At 52.2% G+C, this 14558-nt stretch overlaps 6 protein-coding genes across 6 annotated transcripts; 4 read left to right on the top strand and 2 right to left on the bottom strand.

Annotated features, from left to right (window-relative positions):
* Nucleotides 1–156: 156 nt before the first annotated feature.
* M406DRAFT_348825 (uncharacterized protein) lies at nucleotides 157–1373 on the top strand (the record flags this gene model as incomplete). The annotated part of the gene is made up of 4 exons (XM_040922424.1): nucleotides 157–436; nucleotides 511–633; nucleotides 728–955; nucleotides 1069–1373. The coding sequence occupies 4 exons, from the start codon at nucleotides 157–159 to the stop codon at nucleotides 1266–1268; spliced, it is 831 nt and encodes a 276-aa protein (XP_040780624.1). The 3' UTR covers nucleotides 1269–1373.
* Nucleotides 1374–4299: 2926 nt separating this feature from the next.
* M406DRAFT_343800 (uncharacterized protein) lies at nucleotides 4300–6098 on the top strand (the record flags this gene model as incomplete). Its single annotated transcript, XM_040921917.1, has 2 exons — nucleotides 4300–4556; nucleotides 4632–6098. 2 exons carry the CDS (start codon nucleotides 4300–4302, stop codon nucleotides 5419–5421), a joined length of 1047 nt encoding a protein of 348 aa, XP_040780625.1. The 3' UTR covers nucleotides 5422–6098.
* Nucleotides 6099–7346: 1248 nt separating this feature from the next.
* Nucleotides 7347–8274, bottom strand: M406DRAFT_343801 (uncharacterized protein; the record flags this gene model as incomplete). The annotated part of the gene is made up of 1 exon (XM_040921918.1): nucleotides 7347–8274. One exon carries the CDS (start codon nucleotides 8272–8274, stop codon nucleotides 7888–7890), a length of 387 nt encoding a protein of 128 aa, XP_040780626.1. The 3' UTR covers nucleotides 7347–7887.
* A 665-nt stretch (nucleotides 8275–8939) lies between these two features.
* On the top strand, nucleotides 8940–10076 carry M406DRAFT_354094 (ribosomal protein L28e). The gene is made up of 4 exons (XM_040922828.1): nucleotides 8940–9047; nucleotides 9145–9239; nucleotides 9391–9533; nucleotides 9655–10076. The coding sequence occupies exons 1-4, from the start codon at nucleotides 9002–9004 to the stop codon at nucleotides 9824–9826; spliced, it is 456 nt and encodes a 151-aa protein (XP_040780627.1). The 5' UTR covers nucleotides 8940–9001; the 3' UTR covers nucleotides 9827–10076.
* Nucleotides 10077–10984: 908 nt separating this feature from the next.
* Nucleotides 10985–12978, top strand: M406DRAFT_320020 (malate dehydrogenase). The gene is made up of 7 exons (XM_040919336.1): nucleotides 10985–11234; nucleotides 11316–11347; nucleotides 11412–11522; nucleotides 11605–11704; nucleotides 11780–12242; nucleotides 12317–12461; nucleotides 12537–12978. The coding sequence occupies exons 1-7, from the start codon at nucleotides 11222–11224 to the stop codon at nucleotides 12672–12674; spliced, it is 1002 nt and encodes a 333-aa protein (XP_040780628.1). The 5' UTR covers nucleotides 10985–11221; the 3' UTR covers nucleotides 12675–12978.
* Nucleotides 12979–13008: 30 nt separating this feature from the next.
* Nucleotides 13009–14061, bottom strand: M406DRAFT_354099 (transport protein particle component). The gene is made up of 4 exons (XM_040922829.1): nucleotides 13879–14061; nucleotides 13592–13709; nucleotides 13379–13468; nucleotides 13009–13320 (listed from the first exon to the last, which is right to left on the bottom strand). The coding sequence occupies exons 1-4, from the start codon at nucleotides 13959–13961 to the stop codon at nucleotides 13189–13191; spliced, it is 423 nt and encodes a 140-aa protein (XP_040780629.1). The 5' UTR covers nucleotides 13962–14061; the 3' UTR covers nucleotides 13009–13188.
* Between the last annotated feature and the right edge of the window lie 497 nt (nucleotides 14062–14558).

The raw sequence follows: 14558 nt of genomic DNA on the forward strand, positions 1-14558 counted from the left end.
CTCTATTCACCTCCAGTCTCCGGCTGCTTTGTCTTCCTTCTTCCATCTAGCTCACTTTCATTCTTCTCACTACACCTGGCGTGTGTTTCTTTTCAAATCATACAGTCTGTGACTGCAACCAAACCCCTTTTGGATACCATATTCCAATTCATCATCATGCCTAGGAAAGCCTACCGTCCCCTCGCCGCCGACGAGGAACAGAGCCGGAGCAGCTCAGACACGTTCTGCGAGAAGGAGCCGCTACGAGTGAGGTTCGAAGATGACAAGTTCGAGCGAGATGTCAGGACGAGGATGCTCGACTTTCTCTTCAGGAACTGGGCTTGGATCGCACATACCATACTGTTGTCGATATCATTGATCCTTTTCACCATTTCTTTTTGCCAGAGGACGGCGAGGATATCGGATCTGGCAGTCACACAACAATACGCGTCATACTGTACGTCATTTCCGATCTCATCCCGTGTGCGGACAAGAGAGAAGCAGAGAGTTTGCATCTGACAACGAGTACAGCACCGGTGGCGCCCATCGTCAAGTATGAGACCGTACGGTACAATCTCACACCGCTGGTGGAGGGACCCTTTGTCGGCTTTGGACCCAAAGTGGACGAGGCATGGGATTCTATTGCCAACGACAGTATGTTTTGCTTGTTCTTTTCCCATTGAGCGTGGTGTACGGCCTGCAGGCGAAGTTACACACAGCAAGTACTGACGAGGTGGTTACTGTATAGTGGGCGATCAGATGATCTCCGAAGAAGAGCTGAACAGGCTTGGCCTCCCAAAGAACTCGCTGAAGGTCAAGGACCCGGCGACGGGCGTGGTCGGCTACCGCGCCGCAGTCGAGGTGTTCCACCAGCTGCACTGCCTGAACCTCCTACGGCAGTACATCTACAAGGACTATTATATCAACATTTACAGCGATATCCAGGAGGAGGAGGAGGGTTTGAAGGGCCACGTCGGTATGTTTAACACGAGGGGTATTCCCCATATAGAACATAAACACACATCCAAACTGCATCCTTTCTCAGATGGTATTATCTCAGACCAACTTCGCTGACACATATTCATCAAGACCACTGCCTGGAGGCGATTCGGATCAACCTCATGTGCACAGCCGACATTGGCATCTTCACGTTCAGGGAGTATCCGGAGTACGGGTACGAGAAGGACGATTTCTGGCCGGACTTTAGTACGCTGCACACATGCAGAAACTTCGATACCATTCACCAGTGGGCCATCGACCACACCGTCTCGTGGACTCACGATGTGTGAGAGGATCCCCATCTCACGTATTGATCCACGACACATTAGCGTTTGCGGCGACGAATGCATCATCATTCTTTCTTTTTGGCATTACAATACATTAATTTCAACCCGTGACTTATTGCTGGCCTCGAAGCAGTTGTCCCAGTGCATTGTGGCTGCACAATACTTGAATTGATATGGGTATCTCATGTTGGAGCTCGCTCGTGATGGTCCTCTCTTTTGACGAGCAATAGAAGTCCTATGGGACACCCTCACTCTCTATACATTCTGACCTGGGGACAAACGACGCCAAGTTGATGGCCCAGCATTTAGAAGATACCCTCTTCAAAACTCGTTCTCGATGTACTTGTACTTCTGCCGATACAATCTGATAGCTCATTCGACTATAGCTTAAAGACGTCTCGCGATCCAGTCTGCTCTCGTAGTAGTCTGGTCAGCGATGACTAATTAACGAGTTCCGGCTGTTGTATGTTCTGCTGCTTGAGCATCTGGTGGGGTGTTCCTTATACTTGTGGCGATTATTTCTCGAGAAAAGGGCAATGAGGGGCGAGTATACGTATAGTCAGAGTGACTGATGACTCTCACACTTGCTGCGAAACCGTTATTCATGCCAAAATGAAGAGCACATACCAGCGTCGTCCCGGAAGCCTGGGCATCCGGATCATTTGCACTCCGGCTCGGACTGTGGAGCTCGTTGGTCCTTGCTTGCCCCTGAGTGAGCCCAGCGGCGATGTCGGAGTTCCCATTCCCCAGAAATGATATGCATGGACAATGTGTCGTCATGTCATATTAATTGGGTTCCCATCTTTCCGGACATAACCTCCTACGATCCATCACCCTGAAGTTGTCGTCTTCGCTGTTACTGCTGTAGGTTGAGATGAAGCGCCTTTGACTGGGGTTCAACTGTTCTGTAGGTAGGTGTTTTCATTTGTTCTTTCATTTTCTTTTCAAAGTATCAAGTCGGGCTTTATTTTGCGTGCTGGTGACTGTATTGCAACCGTAGCAGTGAAGCACACACAGTAATACCGTGTAGTATTGCACTAATATGACAGAGCAGCAGCATGGGGCCCAGCAGATCGGATTCTAGCGAGTTAGGCTCGGAACCACAATTTCTTAATCATGAATTGTTTATCAGATCGAGGGCAGCACTCTGATTTGATCAGCCTTGAAAATGGCTGTTTTTGGTCACTGCAACGACCAAAGAATGCATGTGCACAGGCTAAAAGCCACCTGCAAGAGGATGGAGGTCAGACTACCCAACGGACTCATACTACAATCCGTACCGTGGCGCTTCTTTCCCTTGCTATTACACCTGCATGGTCTATCCTGTACAGATTTGGAGAGGCGGTGACGATGGGCCGTACATTAGCTCGCTGGCTCAGGACGGATCCGAATGTCAAATTCTCAGGCCACTTTGAGAAATCTCCAATTCCACCCCCAATCGCCCATCCCATCACCCACCACCCCTGTCGTGCATGGCGCCGCTTAGCCCAGCTTCCGGCGCGGCGTTTGGTTTGCCCAAGGTTTTGTTAACCTTTCAGAAGAAGCAACGGCGCAGGAGGCAACTGGAAATGGGTTTTATTCCCAACGCAATTCCCAATGGCACTATGGTACGTACCCTTGACCTCCCCTGCCCCTTTGGCGCCACCGCTTCTACCCCCCCCCTTCCGACAGCGTGCCCCCAGGGAACGAATCAGAGCATTGCTATGCTCCACCTGTCGTGCAATTATCATGGTGGTTGCACGACTTGACAGCAGACCAACACGCAAAGGATGCGCTTTGGGAAAGGCGGGATGGGCATTTTGGATTGGACGGGCCCATTCACGTTTTGAGGTTGATCGTACGGTTCCGTGAATCGACAAGACAGGGATGGGGATGGAGGGCTTGGTACTGGGCAGTGCGCTGGTCAGTGCAATTTAGGGAGGAATCTGACTTGCATTTTGTTGAGAAGACCGTACTACGTACAGAGTATAATACTTATGGTTACTCCCACACCATCGCATGCCAGATTACTGTCAAACCAATTACTAGAAAAAGAAGAAGAAGGGAAATACCCAACACGGTCGTTGTTGCTCCTCCTCTACTATGTACACGGTATATGCTATGTGGTCCCATGGTGGACTTCTGGGTTAGTGATCTCGTCAGTCAAGCCTTAGTTCTTTCCCAAGAGCCTGCAGTTGGTCAGATCCCACTAGGCATTTCTCAGTAGTCAGGACCCCCTTCGTGCAGTAAGCTAAGGTCTACAGGGGGGGGTGCATATCCTTCACCCTGTCCTGCAGTAATCTGTGTTGCCCCGCCCCTTTCCTGTCTTCAAGTCTTCGTGGAACTGTCATAATGTCCTCCTGTTAGGCAGGGCAATAAAAGAAGTAATTAAAAATCACGTACATGCCATAGTACAACAAAGTAGACCAAGGCCGGCATCGTACAAAACTTGAGGTGCAATATCACGCCGATAGGGAGCTTGGGCCGCGGCGTTTCCCTTATCGATCTAGGATTAGGGAAAACAAAGAGAAGAGAAAAAAAACGAAAAGAAAATTTCGCGAGATTACACATCATACCACGGTCCAAGGAAGCAGTAGCCGCCCCCCCCCCCCCCCTTCCTCTCCCCCCTTCACACCGTGCCGGCGAGTACTCTTCCCCCGCGATATATTCTCGGTGACCCGCTCGGGTCGGGAACTGTCCATCCTCCGTCACGCGAGTTGCCCTCGATCGAGTCGACTTGTTGCGTGTGGCAACGTGGGCCCCTGTGGATCTTTTCCCTGTACAAAGCATTTACCCTTGTTACCCAATTGTATGGCTAAGTGAGTGGGGCGCGCCTCTCGAGATTCTTTTTCTAGAAGACGGCATCCGCCTTCTTGAACCCACACCTCACCTTTTGTCCTCGGCCCCTTCTTCCCTCCTACTACAACTCTCGACCCTTCCAAAGACAGTATCACCACTGTCGAGCCGTTCCTTGGTCAAACGGGTCCAGGGCCTAACCTGCAACCCGCCTCCTTTCCACTCTATATTCTTGTCCGTCTCCTTCTAGCCGCCCATCATGGATGTCGTCCTCGAGGTGCTCGACACCTTTGGTGTCGACTACATCTATGCAACCCTCTACCCGGCGCATCCCGCCTCGTACAACTTCCAGAACCCCCCGGCAAACCAGTCAATTGACCAGCAGGTCTTCTCAACATGGGTCTACAAACCATCTACCGAATACTTTTCCCTCGAGCCTTCAAAATATGCCTACATGAGCGCATGGCCCCGCGATAACATCTTCCGCCAGGCCTTGTCGCTGTTCTTCATCGTCTGGTAAGTGTCCGCCGTGTCGTACGCCCCCGAGTGCGATCTTGACAAATCTTAACTAACATGACATCTCTGGGCTAGGTTATTTGGCTTCCTGTTGTACTTCGCCTTCGCCTCGCTGTCATATTGCTTCGTCTTCGACAAGAAGACCATGGAGCACCCCAAATACCTCCGCAACCAGATCGGCCTCGAGATCAAGCAGACCTTGGCCGCCCTTCCCGGCATGTCTGTCTGCACGACGGTCATGATGCTTCTCGAGGTGCGCGGGTACTGCAAGCTGTACGATGTGTTCGAGGACGCGCCCTTCCCCGGCTACAACTGGATCCAGTATCCATTCTTCATCATGTTCACCGACTTCTGCATCTACTGGATCCATCGCTGGCTGCACCACCCGCTCATCTACAAGCGTCTTCACAAGCCGCATCACAAGTGGATCATGCCGACCCCCTTCGCCTCCCATGCCTTCCACCCCCTCGATGGCTTTGCCCAGTCCCTACCCTACCACATCTTCCCCCTCATCTTCCCCCTGCAGAAGGTCGCCTTCCTCCTGCTCTTCGTCATCGTCAACATTTGGACCATTCTGATCCACGACGGCGAGTTTGTCTCGGATAACCCCGTCATCAACGGCGCGGCCTGCCACAGCATTCACCACCTCGCCTTTAACTACAACTACGGTCAGTACACCACTCTCTGGGATAGACTGGGCGGTAGCTACCGCAAGCCCGACCGCGCCATGTTCGACAAGGAGAAGAACATGTCCAAGGAGCAGTGGGAGAAGCAGAGCAGGGAGATGGAGAAGATTGTCAAGGTGGTTGAGGGCGAGGACGACAGGTCCTACGAGCCCAAGATCGAGAACAAGAAGACGAGGTAGAGGCTTGCCTCTTGTCGGAGTCGCACCGGGCATAGCCTATACGGGTAGCACGTCGAAACGTACAGACCCCCGGTGTGAGGAACATAAAAGCCCAGCGGGAGAGGCTGGGCGCGGCGCAAATGTTTCTGGCATTTACGATCAAATTGGCCGGTTCACTTCAGTAACACGAATCGTCCCAACGATCTGGGATCTTTGTACATAAGGTTATGGAATCCCCCCGTTTATAGCCCGCGGGCCTCAAGGGGATCATCTTGGCCTGGTAGTGGCAGGAGCTGCAGCACCACCACTACCACCACAACCAGATGGACCAACGCATTTGCATACGAGTATGGAAGGAAAATTGGGCAGAGTTGGGAGGCGGAACGATCTTGGAGGATGATGATTGATTTTTATATGGGCCTTGCCAACCCTCTCCGTTGGCGATAAGGCATACATTTGCAGAATCCGCCGGCCTGTGCCGTCGGTATGCGATGGTGCCGCCTCGTCGCCACAACGAAATCTTGGACTATCTTAATACTGGGTAATGTTTCCCTCCCCGCCTCTCATTATCCTTGTGCGTACAAGGAAGAAAGGCGGGGAGGCGAATGAACCGCGAATAACGCGTGTGACGAACGATAATTATGGTGTTGTAATAGAACGAATGAGCAATTCTACTCTGCCTCACCTTTTTGTTGATCATCCTGATGTTTTCCTGCTCATAGTCCGAGAGCCTGGTGATCTTATGGTCTGCACCTTTACAAGAAGCCCTCATCGATCCTGAGGATGTTTGTCCCCTTTGTTAACGAGGTACACTGCTAGCCCCAACAGGAGCTCGACGACCCCTGGGCCTTTGCTGGGACTGCCTAGTAGGGAGAGGGAATCTGCTTGATGTCGTAGTATCTCGGTCAACATCTGTACACCTTAACACCTTCAACTCAACTTCATTTGAAGGATTAGTAAGTATTCTCTGTCCTTGTTTACCACCGGACAGACAGACCATTGAAGAGGGAAACAAAAGTAAAGTCCCAACAAGGCAAAGAAAGACGACTGGTTGAACAAGTTGCCCTGCCTACTCACATGTTTCTGATCAGTCTTCTTGTAAACTTGCTCAGAGGTTTGACAGCATACTAGTTAAGGATGGAAGGGAAGGAGGTTGAAAGGGCAGCAGCAAAAAAGGGAAGAAAAAATGGAGGCAGAATAAAGTTGACAGATAGGGGACCAAGAAAGACGGAAGAAGTAAAGAGAGGAAAGGAAAAGGAAAGAGAGACTTGGGGGGGAAAAGGGTGGGGGGAGGGGGGCACAAGAGCAAAAGTGAAAAGATGTGCCACCGACGAGCACCTAGCGTGTGAGCGCTGCTTCAGCTGCAGAGCCATTGAGTCGATCGCAGCGTCTGCCTGAGCTATGCAGCTGAAGTAGTGCCCACAAGCCAGGTGCTCATCGGTGGTAAGGGAAGAGCGGGGTGGAAACAGTTATATAGACAGGAACCAGGCAGGTCTGTGAATGGAGAAAGAAGCAGGCTTCTGTATCTGTGTCGACATCAGCATTTTTAGACAAGTAATACTTTTCAAGGAGGCTGGGGGACTGACGCCAGAGTCTGCTGATGGACCTGCCCTTTTTCTGAGCCTCGAGGTGATATCCTCTGCCCTGGCTTGTCTCTCCTGGCTATAGGCTCAGGAACCACGCTGTATCCATTTGCTCATTCTGAGGAGCTTTCTCTTTGGTTCATCCATTCTTCCTCTCAAGCTAAATACTCAACCTGGTATACTTCTTGCTCACAGTAATGCCTCATGCAACTTGATGCCATCTTCCAACACTAGCTGGCGACTTTCCTCAACGCCCATGGATGGCCCACCCACGCTAATTGCATTTGAACGGTTTGATATGCTCTGAAAGAGGGAACCTCGTGCCATGAGACTTTCCACCCTTTGTTGCTAGATACGATAACGCTGAGGAAGACCTCGGGAGAAAAATGCATTGGCTAGCACTTGAAACTAATGAGCTATGTATCTGATATCAGAAGTATAGGTTGAGAAAGAAAGGGAAAAGTAGATCTGGCGTCTGCCATGCGGTGCTATAATTTTCAAGCCTCGACTTGAGGAAGAATAGCAAATCAACCCATGGTGCCTCAACACCAACAAGCCTGCTCCCTACCAACAGAATAGGGTGGGCAATTAACTTCTCTCGGCAATTCGAGTGCAACAGTACCATTCCACAAAACGCCATCGCAAGAGTCCGTCGTCACCACGAAAGATAATAAGGCTTGCAACGAAAAGAAAAGACATAAGAAAAAAAAGAAATAGCAAAAGGAAGAAAGAAAAAAAGGATATCACATCGGGTCCCACCCGCTGCCCACGCACAAAGCGCCCGTCACCACCAGAGTGAACCAACTCTCTTCCCCAGCGCCTCTGTCCTTTCTATAACTGAAACACGGGTATTGTGCCGTCACTCCTCTTCCTCCTTTCCCCCCTTCCTCTCCTCATATTGTATTCATGAGAAGCTGACAAACTTTGGATCCCTCGGCCTGCCGTCGGGCCCAATACCGTTCGCCTTGAAGCGGTCCTCCATGTAGACGCGCCTGGCCTCGTCGAAGCGCATCCGGCGTTTCTTCATAATCTTGAGGATCTCCCGCTTGGCGTCGTCGTCGAGCCCTGCGCGGCCGTCTCCACCGGCGACATTGGCGGAGAGGTCGAAGTCGGCGGAGGAGAGGCCCGCCTCGATGTCGCCGGCGAAGGAAGCCGGGAGGCGGGAGTAGAGGTAGTCGGAGCCAGGGAAGCCTGGGAGGAGGTGGGCCCAGCGGCCGCGGGTGAGGTAGAGAAGGGTGACGAGGAGGAGCGGGAGGACGAGGAGGGATGTGTAGAAGAAGAAGTAGGCCATCGTTTTGGATTCTGTCTCTCTCTGGGTTTATGAGGGCCGGCAGACAGAAAGTTGTAGGTTGGAGGTTGGATGTTGCCGTAGGTCTGATTTGTTTTTATGGAGGGCAAACAATTTTTATCGTGTCTCGTCTGGATGTTGTCTGGTCGGGGCTGATTATGCGCTGTAGGCGGGGTCGTTGTTTGAATAGAAGTTGACTTGAGAGAGCGGACAAAGGGAAGGACTTAGTAAAGGTGACTTGAGGTTTGCGCGAAACGGAAGGTGAGTCTGCAGCGTTTGCGATCTTTCCTAGGAAAGCAGAACTTCCTTTCCAGATTTCATGGCAGAAGTACTACATAGAGAGGAAGGAAAATGATGTGAAGAAGGAAGGAAAGGGAATATGGTCATGTCGTGATGTGATCGTGGAAACGGAGGATGGGCGAAGCTGGCCTTGTCGTCAGCGGCCGTCGCAGCCGGGGCTGACGCAAGTGTTCACTCTCCGAGTCTGCAAGAGACGTTCGGATACGGAATGGGTTGGCTAGCGGCCGCCCACGCCAAGACCTGATCTGGGGCCAACCCCCCTGCTACTGCCTTATGTAAGCCGTCCACAGAATCGTTCTGGCAGAGAGTTTGTCGAAGCGAAAATCACCAGCGCCGAGGACGACTGCGAAAACAGCTCCACGACTACCCCCATTGACGACCTCTTTTTGTTGTTTTCCCCTTTTTAGGTCATATTTACAACACAGCCAAAATGTCTCTTCCTAACGTTTCCTCCGATCTCGTCTGGGAGATTGTCCGTATGTGATTTTCTCTCCCTCTGGTGGCAATTGGACGGGATAAAAGAAGGGGGGCGAGGACAGGATTTCTTATGTTCTAACCTCTATCGATATACAGGTCACAACAACTCCTTCCTGGTCAAGCGCAAGCAGGCCGGCGGTGTCCAGTTCTCCCGCGACCCGTTCAACCTGCTGAACAAGCACTCCCGCAAGGTACGAAGCATCTCAGACCGATCCAGCGAAGTCAAGGGGCAACAGCCGAGCATCATGAACAAGGAATGAGGAGGCAAGGGGGAGAAAGCCGGAGGATCGTATCTATATCTTGGGAAAGACCACAAATGGCTGATTTATGTCCACTTTACAGCACGCCGGTTTCGTCAACGACAAGGCCGTCAGCATCTCCACCGGCGGTGAGAAGGGCGTCGTCTTCCAGTCCAAGAAGGCCAAGTCCGTCAACCAGCCCGCTAAGGCTGGCCACAAGACCACCTTCGGTGGCCACAACCGCAAGTACGTATTTTCTCGTGAAAGGACACGATTTGTGTGGCGATTTGATATAATGAAGGGGCGGGTTGGGATCGGGGTTTGCGTGTTTCTATGTTTCTAACGAGCTTGCCTACCTTTTGTCTAGGACCTACAAGAACGTTGCCAACCACGTCGCCAAGGGCGGCTACCGTCCTGACCTCCGCCAGGCCGCCATCGCCCGCGCCTCCGCCATCAAGAAGTCCCAGAGGCCCGTCAAGCCCGACCAGGAGAAGAAGCTGCGCGGCAACGCCGCCAAGCGCGCTGCTGCCTCGGAGTAAGGGATGAGATGATTTAGAGGGTAGGGGGGGTTTCGGGTGAAAGAGCTTGACGCCTTGAGGTACACGTCTGGACAATTTGAGTCAGTAGAGGCCAGGACATTGCATCTGAGCTTACGGGCTACTGCCATCCCGGTCCTGCTAAGAAGTAGGGACAATGAGGAGATATGTGGCATTTTGATATCAAAAGGAGTCAATGGTCAACGGACGGTCAACAGTCAGGGTCAATTCAAACGACGCTAAATTTCACCTGGTCGGCCGAGAGGGCGTGCTAAATCAATGGCCGTATGCTGCTCCCCTCGGTGAATACGGTGAGCAGCAGCAGCAGTAGTAGCCGAGATGGTGAGCAGCGGTGCCAAGATGTGGGCCAAAACCAAAACACTACGTCCCATCCGAGAGAGAGACGTCCCTTGACATGCAGGCTACATGCAGCTCGTGGGTGTGTGGGCGCCCAGCCTCCTCGGAATCGTAGACCCGCAACGGGACCGCGCGCGTGCCTTACCGAAGATTGGCAGGCTAGAAACCCGGTTGTCTGGCCGTTGTAGTCAATATAGATGTGAATTTCCGAGAGTTGTCATTGCAAGTCACAACATGTGGCATTTATGGAGGGGCATTGCCGAGGAAACCTCGGATATCCTAGCATTCCCAACCCGCTGATCAGTCAGTTATCGTGTGAATTCGGGATCTATGTAGGACGGGACAATGATAGACAAGGTGGCACTGTGGGACTTTCATTCTAGGGCCGTCTGTGATGATGGCTAGCTGCGTCAATAATAGTACAAATGGTATCATGACCTTGAACTTGTTTCTGTTGTTTGAGCAGGGTAACCAAGAAATGGGGCTTGAGGGGGGTGGGCGATCAACTTAATTCATGCTGTCTTGCAGAGAAAGTGACCGAAGTGTGCCGTTTTTACCCCGCCAAGATTACAGATCCCACCGACCCCCCAATCTGCACTCCAAGCTGCATCCCCCAGTGCCCCATGCATCCCCAGAGGAGGGAGGGGCATAGGGGCGTAAGTACCTACCCTGCTAGTACCCTACCTACCTACCCAGGAAGGGGTAGCTAAGGGTGTAACCAGAAACTCAGCCATCGTATACCTTAACTCGTACCTCCATCAAAATCAATAACGACCCCTCCTTTTCCCAACACCTCCATCCTCACACCAAGCTTCCTTTCTTTCTCGTCGTGGCACCCAAACTTCCTTCGACATTTCCCCCTCCAACACAGCCATTCACACGAGAAGTTTTTGTCTTCTTCATCTTTCCTCTCCTTGTCTGACATATCTGAGCACCATCACTGGTTACCTTGACGTCGCCGAGACCCCACAGCTGTTCAGAACAGCAACCAGCACCTTGAAACCCCCTCCTTTCGTAACATCACAACCTTACAACGTCAAAATGGTCAAGGCTGGTATGTTGATAGCTTCTAGCATATAAGACTAGAAACATGTGTTCTGTTGACCTGCTGCTAATCAATACTTTTCGAATACAGTTGTTGCTGGCGCCTCTGGTGGCATTGGACAGGTTTGCAACCCCTCCTCAGCCCGACGCGCTTCGGGGCAGTTTGAGCTAACACTCCCCCTCCTAGCCTCTGTCCCTGCTCCTGAAGCTCTCCCCCCTTGTCGACGAGCTTGCCCTGTATGATGTCGTCAACACCCCCGGTGTTGCTGCTGATCTCTCTCACATCTCCTCCAAGGCTGTACGTGTCCCTTCCCTCTTTAAATTGGATGTCAGGTCCTCCTAGCTGTTGTTGCTTATGCTGACCACTCTCCCCTCTGTAGAAGGTCACTGGCTATGTCCCCAAGGAGAAGGGTGATGTCTCGCAGGCCAAGATCGCATTCAAGGATGCTGATATCATTGTCATCCCTGCTGGCATTCCTCGTATGTATTGATTGCATTGTAGACGCAATGCCCTTCTCAGTCGGATCTGCTAATACTGACGCGCCCCCCTCATAGGCAAGCCCGGTATGAGCCGTGACGACCTGTTCAATATCAATGCTGGCATCGTCAAGGGTCTCATCGAGGTTGCGGCCGAGGTTGCCCCCAAGGCCTTCCTCCTCGTCATCTCGAACCCTGTCAACTCGACCGTCCCTATCTCCGCCGAGGTCCTGAAGGCCAAGGGTGTCTTCAACCCTCAGCGCCTGTTCGGCGTTACCACCCTCGACATTGTCCGTGCCGAGACTTTCGTCGCCGAGATTGCTGGAAAGGCCAGCCCCCAGGAACTCACCGTTCCAGTCATTGGTGGCCACTCCGGCGAGACCATCGTTCCTCTCTTCAGCCAGGTCAAGCCGGCAGTTACCATTCCCGATGACAAGTATGATGCTCTGGTCAACCGTGTCCAGTTTGGTGGTGACGAGGTCGTCAAGGCCAAGGACGGTGCTGGCTCCGCCACGCTGTCCATGGCTTACGCTGGCTACCGGTAAGGACCCCCCCCCCCCCTCTAGCTATCCCGACATTGAAAGGATTCAAGCTGACTTTCAACCTCTTTTCAAGGTTCGCCGAGAAGCTGCTCAAGGCTATCGCAGGCACCAAGAGCCTGGTGGAGCCCAGCTACGTCTACCTTCCCGGTGTTCCTGGCGGTGAGGAGATCGCCAAGAAGACTGGCTGTGACTTCTTCTCCGTCCCCATTGAGCTGGGCGTGAGTTCCACCCCACCCGCCTCCCCCCTTCGTCCTCTTTGGTACATTCACTTTGGATATACTGACTATTTATAGCCCAACGGAGCCGAGAAGGCTGTTGACATCCTGGGTGACATCACCGACAAGGAGAAGACGCTGCTGGAGGCTGCCACCAAGGGCCTCAAGGGCAACATCGAGAAGGGCGTCAGCTTCGCCAACCAAGCCGCAAAGTGATTCCCCCTCTCCTTTTCGATCTCGGTTATCTTCCACCCCCTTGTCTCGTTGGACTTGATTCAATCGTGAAGTAAAGTGCGGCCAGCAATTTTTGCAATACAGCAGCACGGACTTTGCGATAGATTCGGAAGAAACACATGGGAAACGTTGGTTGCTGATTGTTCTGTTCGTCTTCCAGGTTGTGAGGGCAAGGGTTCCCGTGTGTCAGGTCCTTGATGATAATGGCCAGGGTGGAGGATCATCTGCAGCTTGACGTACAAGGCCAGCATTAGAGATCCTTACGAATTCATTACTCTTTGACGATATCCAGTAGGTCTTGAAGGCCTAAAGTGCGCTCGTTTAGAAGATAGGGTATAAAAGCGCCCGCCCGCAGAAATGAACGCCGTCCAAACGCCGAAAGTCCTCGCCCTGTCTATCTCTCTGTGAATAATGCTCCTCTGTGACTGCCCGCTTTTTGTGATTTGAAAAACAAGACGTAAAATAGATCTGTAGAACCGTAGCGAAGATAGAAAAACTATGACTTTGTCGGTACCGTTTTGATCTGGAATATTGCCTGAGGCAACTCCGTCGTCTCGGCCTGCACCGTGGCGTTGATGCCCATGGCCGCCAACGCGCCTCGTACAATACCACAAGGGAACCAGAGGAACTATAAATCCCATGTCAGTAGATGTGTATTGTGCTGAGGCGTGAGAGCAGTAACATACCGGCTCCGCGCGAGGCACTGCGTTTACGCCAGGACTCGTGCTCATTCTCGAGAAGGGTCGGAACAGATTGTCTGTCAGGACGTAGACTCCCTGTGACATTGATCGTCAGCAAACTTCTTCTTCTTCTTTCTTTCCAGTTTCTTCTCTCCTTCCGGAAAGAAGAAAACCTTGTATGGACAGTGCTGGAGGAGGAGAAGGGGCAATGTGCCATACTCGATGATTTGTCTTCAGATTGTCCACCTGTTTTCGGAACACCAATGTCCACAGGTCCTTGCAGACGAACTTGATCACATCGAGGGTGTCGTTGAAGCGTGGTCTGTCGCGGGAGAACCTAGATTCCGGGGGAGAGAAAAACAAACCCAACTGATCAGCACAAGGGCTTTCTCATCAAACCTCTCTTGGCCTTTGCTCAAGATTCAACCTGCGAGGTTGGGCGTGAAGGGAATAGAGGGCCGAGGGAGCGGGGGGAATGGCAAGAATAGACATAAATAGGTATGTACCTTTCCACCAGCCCCTGGCCGACGCGGTATCCCAGCATCTCAAGTCGGTAAAACACAGCATCTCTCTCCTCTTCCTCATCCATGACCCTCCTTGATCCCGGGCCGCCGCCAGTGCCTGTAGGCCCCGCCCCGACCCCAGCCGTTCCCGTCCCAGACACGGAATCTGAAGATGGCGACGTGGTAGCGGCGGGGTTGTTGCTCGAGGAGGACGGTGGTATGTCGGCGCCGGACGTTGAGGCGGCCTCTAGCTCGTTGGTCACGCGGTAGGCCATGGGCACGAGCTCGATGAGGAGGAGGTCGATGCAGGAGGAGCTGAGGAAGGTGGCTGTCGGGTCGCCAGCGTTATAAGGGGGCATCACTGGCTCGAAGGACATCTTGGACAGCGTGTGAGGAAAGAAGGAGGAGGGCTGACGGTGTACTTGGTGAATCTGTCGTGTCGGAGGGGGGCGGATCGAATGGTTGTAAGATTGTCTCTGGAAGTCCAGAGGGAAGGTGTGCTGTATTTTGGGGGCTCTTGTTTAATTTCTTAAAGAAATCAAGACAGCAGAGGGTATTACTTGTTGTGTCCTGGTGTGTAGTGTTGTTTTGGCTGTGGGAGACTTGAATTGGAGTGCCAGAGCTGTTAGTTGGTAAGAATGCCTTGAAGATTGTCTATTACTATGTAACAGTTAACAATGTTG

Source organism: Cryphonectria parasitica (genome assembly GCF_011745365.1).
Source record: "Cryphonectria parasitica EP155 unplaced genomic scaffold M406scaffold_1, whole genome shotgun sequence".
Classification (NCBI taxonomy): Eukaryota; Fungi; Ascomycota; class Sordariomycetes; order Diaporthales; family Cryphonectriaceae; genus Cryphonectria; species Cryphonectria parasitica.

Excerpts from the sequence above, each read along its gene's own strand:
- M406DRAFT_354099 (XM_040922829.1), bottom strand. The coding sequence starts at position 13,961 with ATGGATGAGGAAGAGGAGAGAGATGCTGTGTTTTACCGACTTGAGATG. Across the intron at positions 13,710-13,878 it reads GGCCAGGGGCTGGTGGAAAG|GTTCTCCCGCGACAGACCAC; the intron begins GTACATACCTAT and ends CCCGGAATCTAG. Across the intron at positions 13,469-13,591 it reads ATCTGAAGACAAATCATCGA|GGAGTCTACGTCCTGACAGA; the intron begins GTATGGCACATT and ends TCAATGTCACAG.
- M406DRAFT_354094 (XM_040922828.1), top strand. The coding sequence starts at position 9,002 with ATGTCTCTTCCTAACGTTTCCTCCGATCTCGTCTGGGAGATTGTCC. Across the intron at positions 9,240-9,390 it reads TGAACAAGCACTCCCGCAAG|CACGCCGGTTTCGTCAACGA; the intron begins GTACGAAGCATC and ends TCCACTTTACAG. Across the intron at positions 9,534-9,654 it reads TTCGGTGGCCACAACCGCAA|GACCTACAAGAACGTTGCCA; the intron begins GTACGTATTTTC and ends CCTTTTGTCTAG.
- M406DRAFT_320020 (XM_040919336.1), top strand. Across the intron at positions 11,348-11,411 it reads CCTCTGGTGGCATTGGACAG|CCTCTGTCCCTGCTCCTGAA; the intron begins GTTTGCAACCCC and ends TCCCCCTCCTAG. Across the intron at positions 12,243-12,316 it reads ATGGCTTACGCTGGCTACCG|GTTCGCCGAGAAGCTGCTCA; the intron begins GTAAGGACCCCC and ends CCTCTTTTCAAG.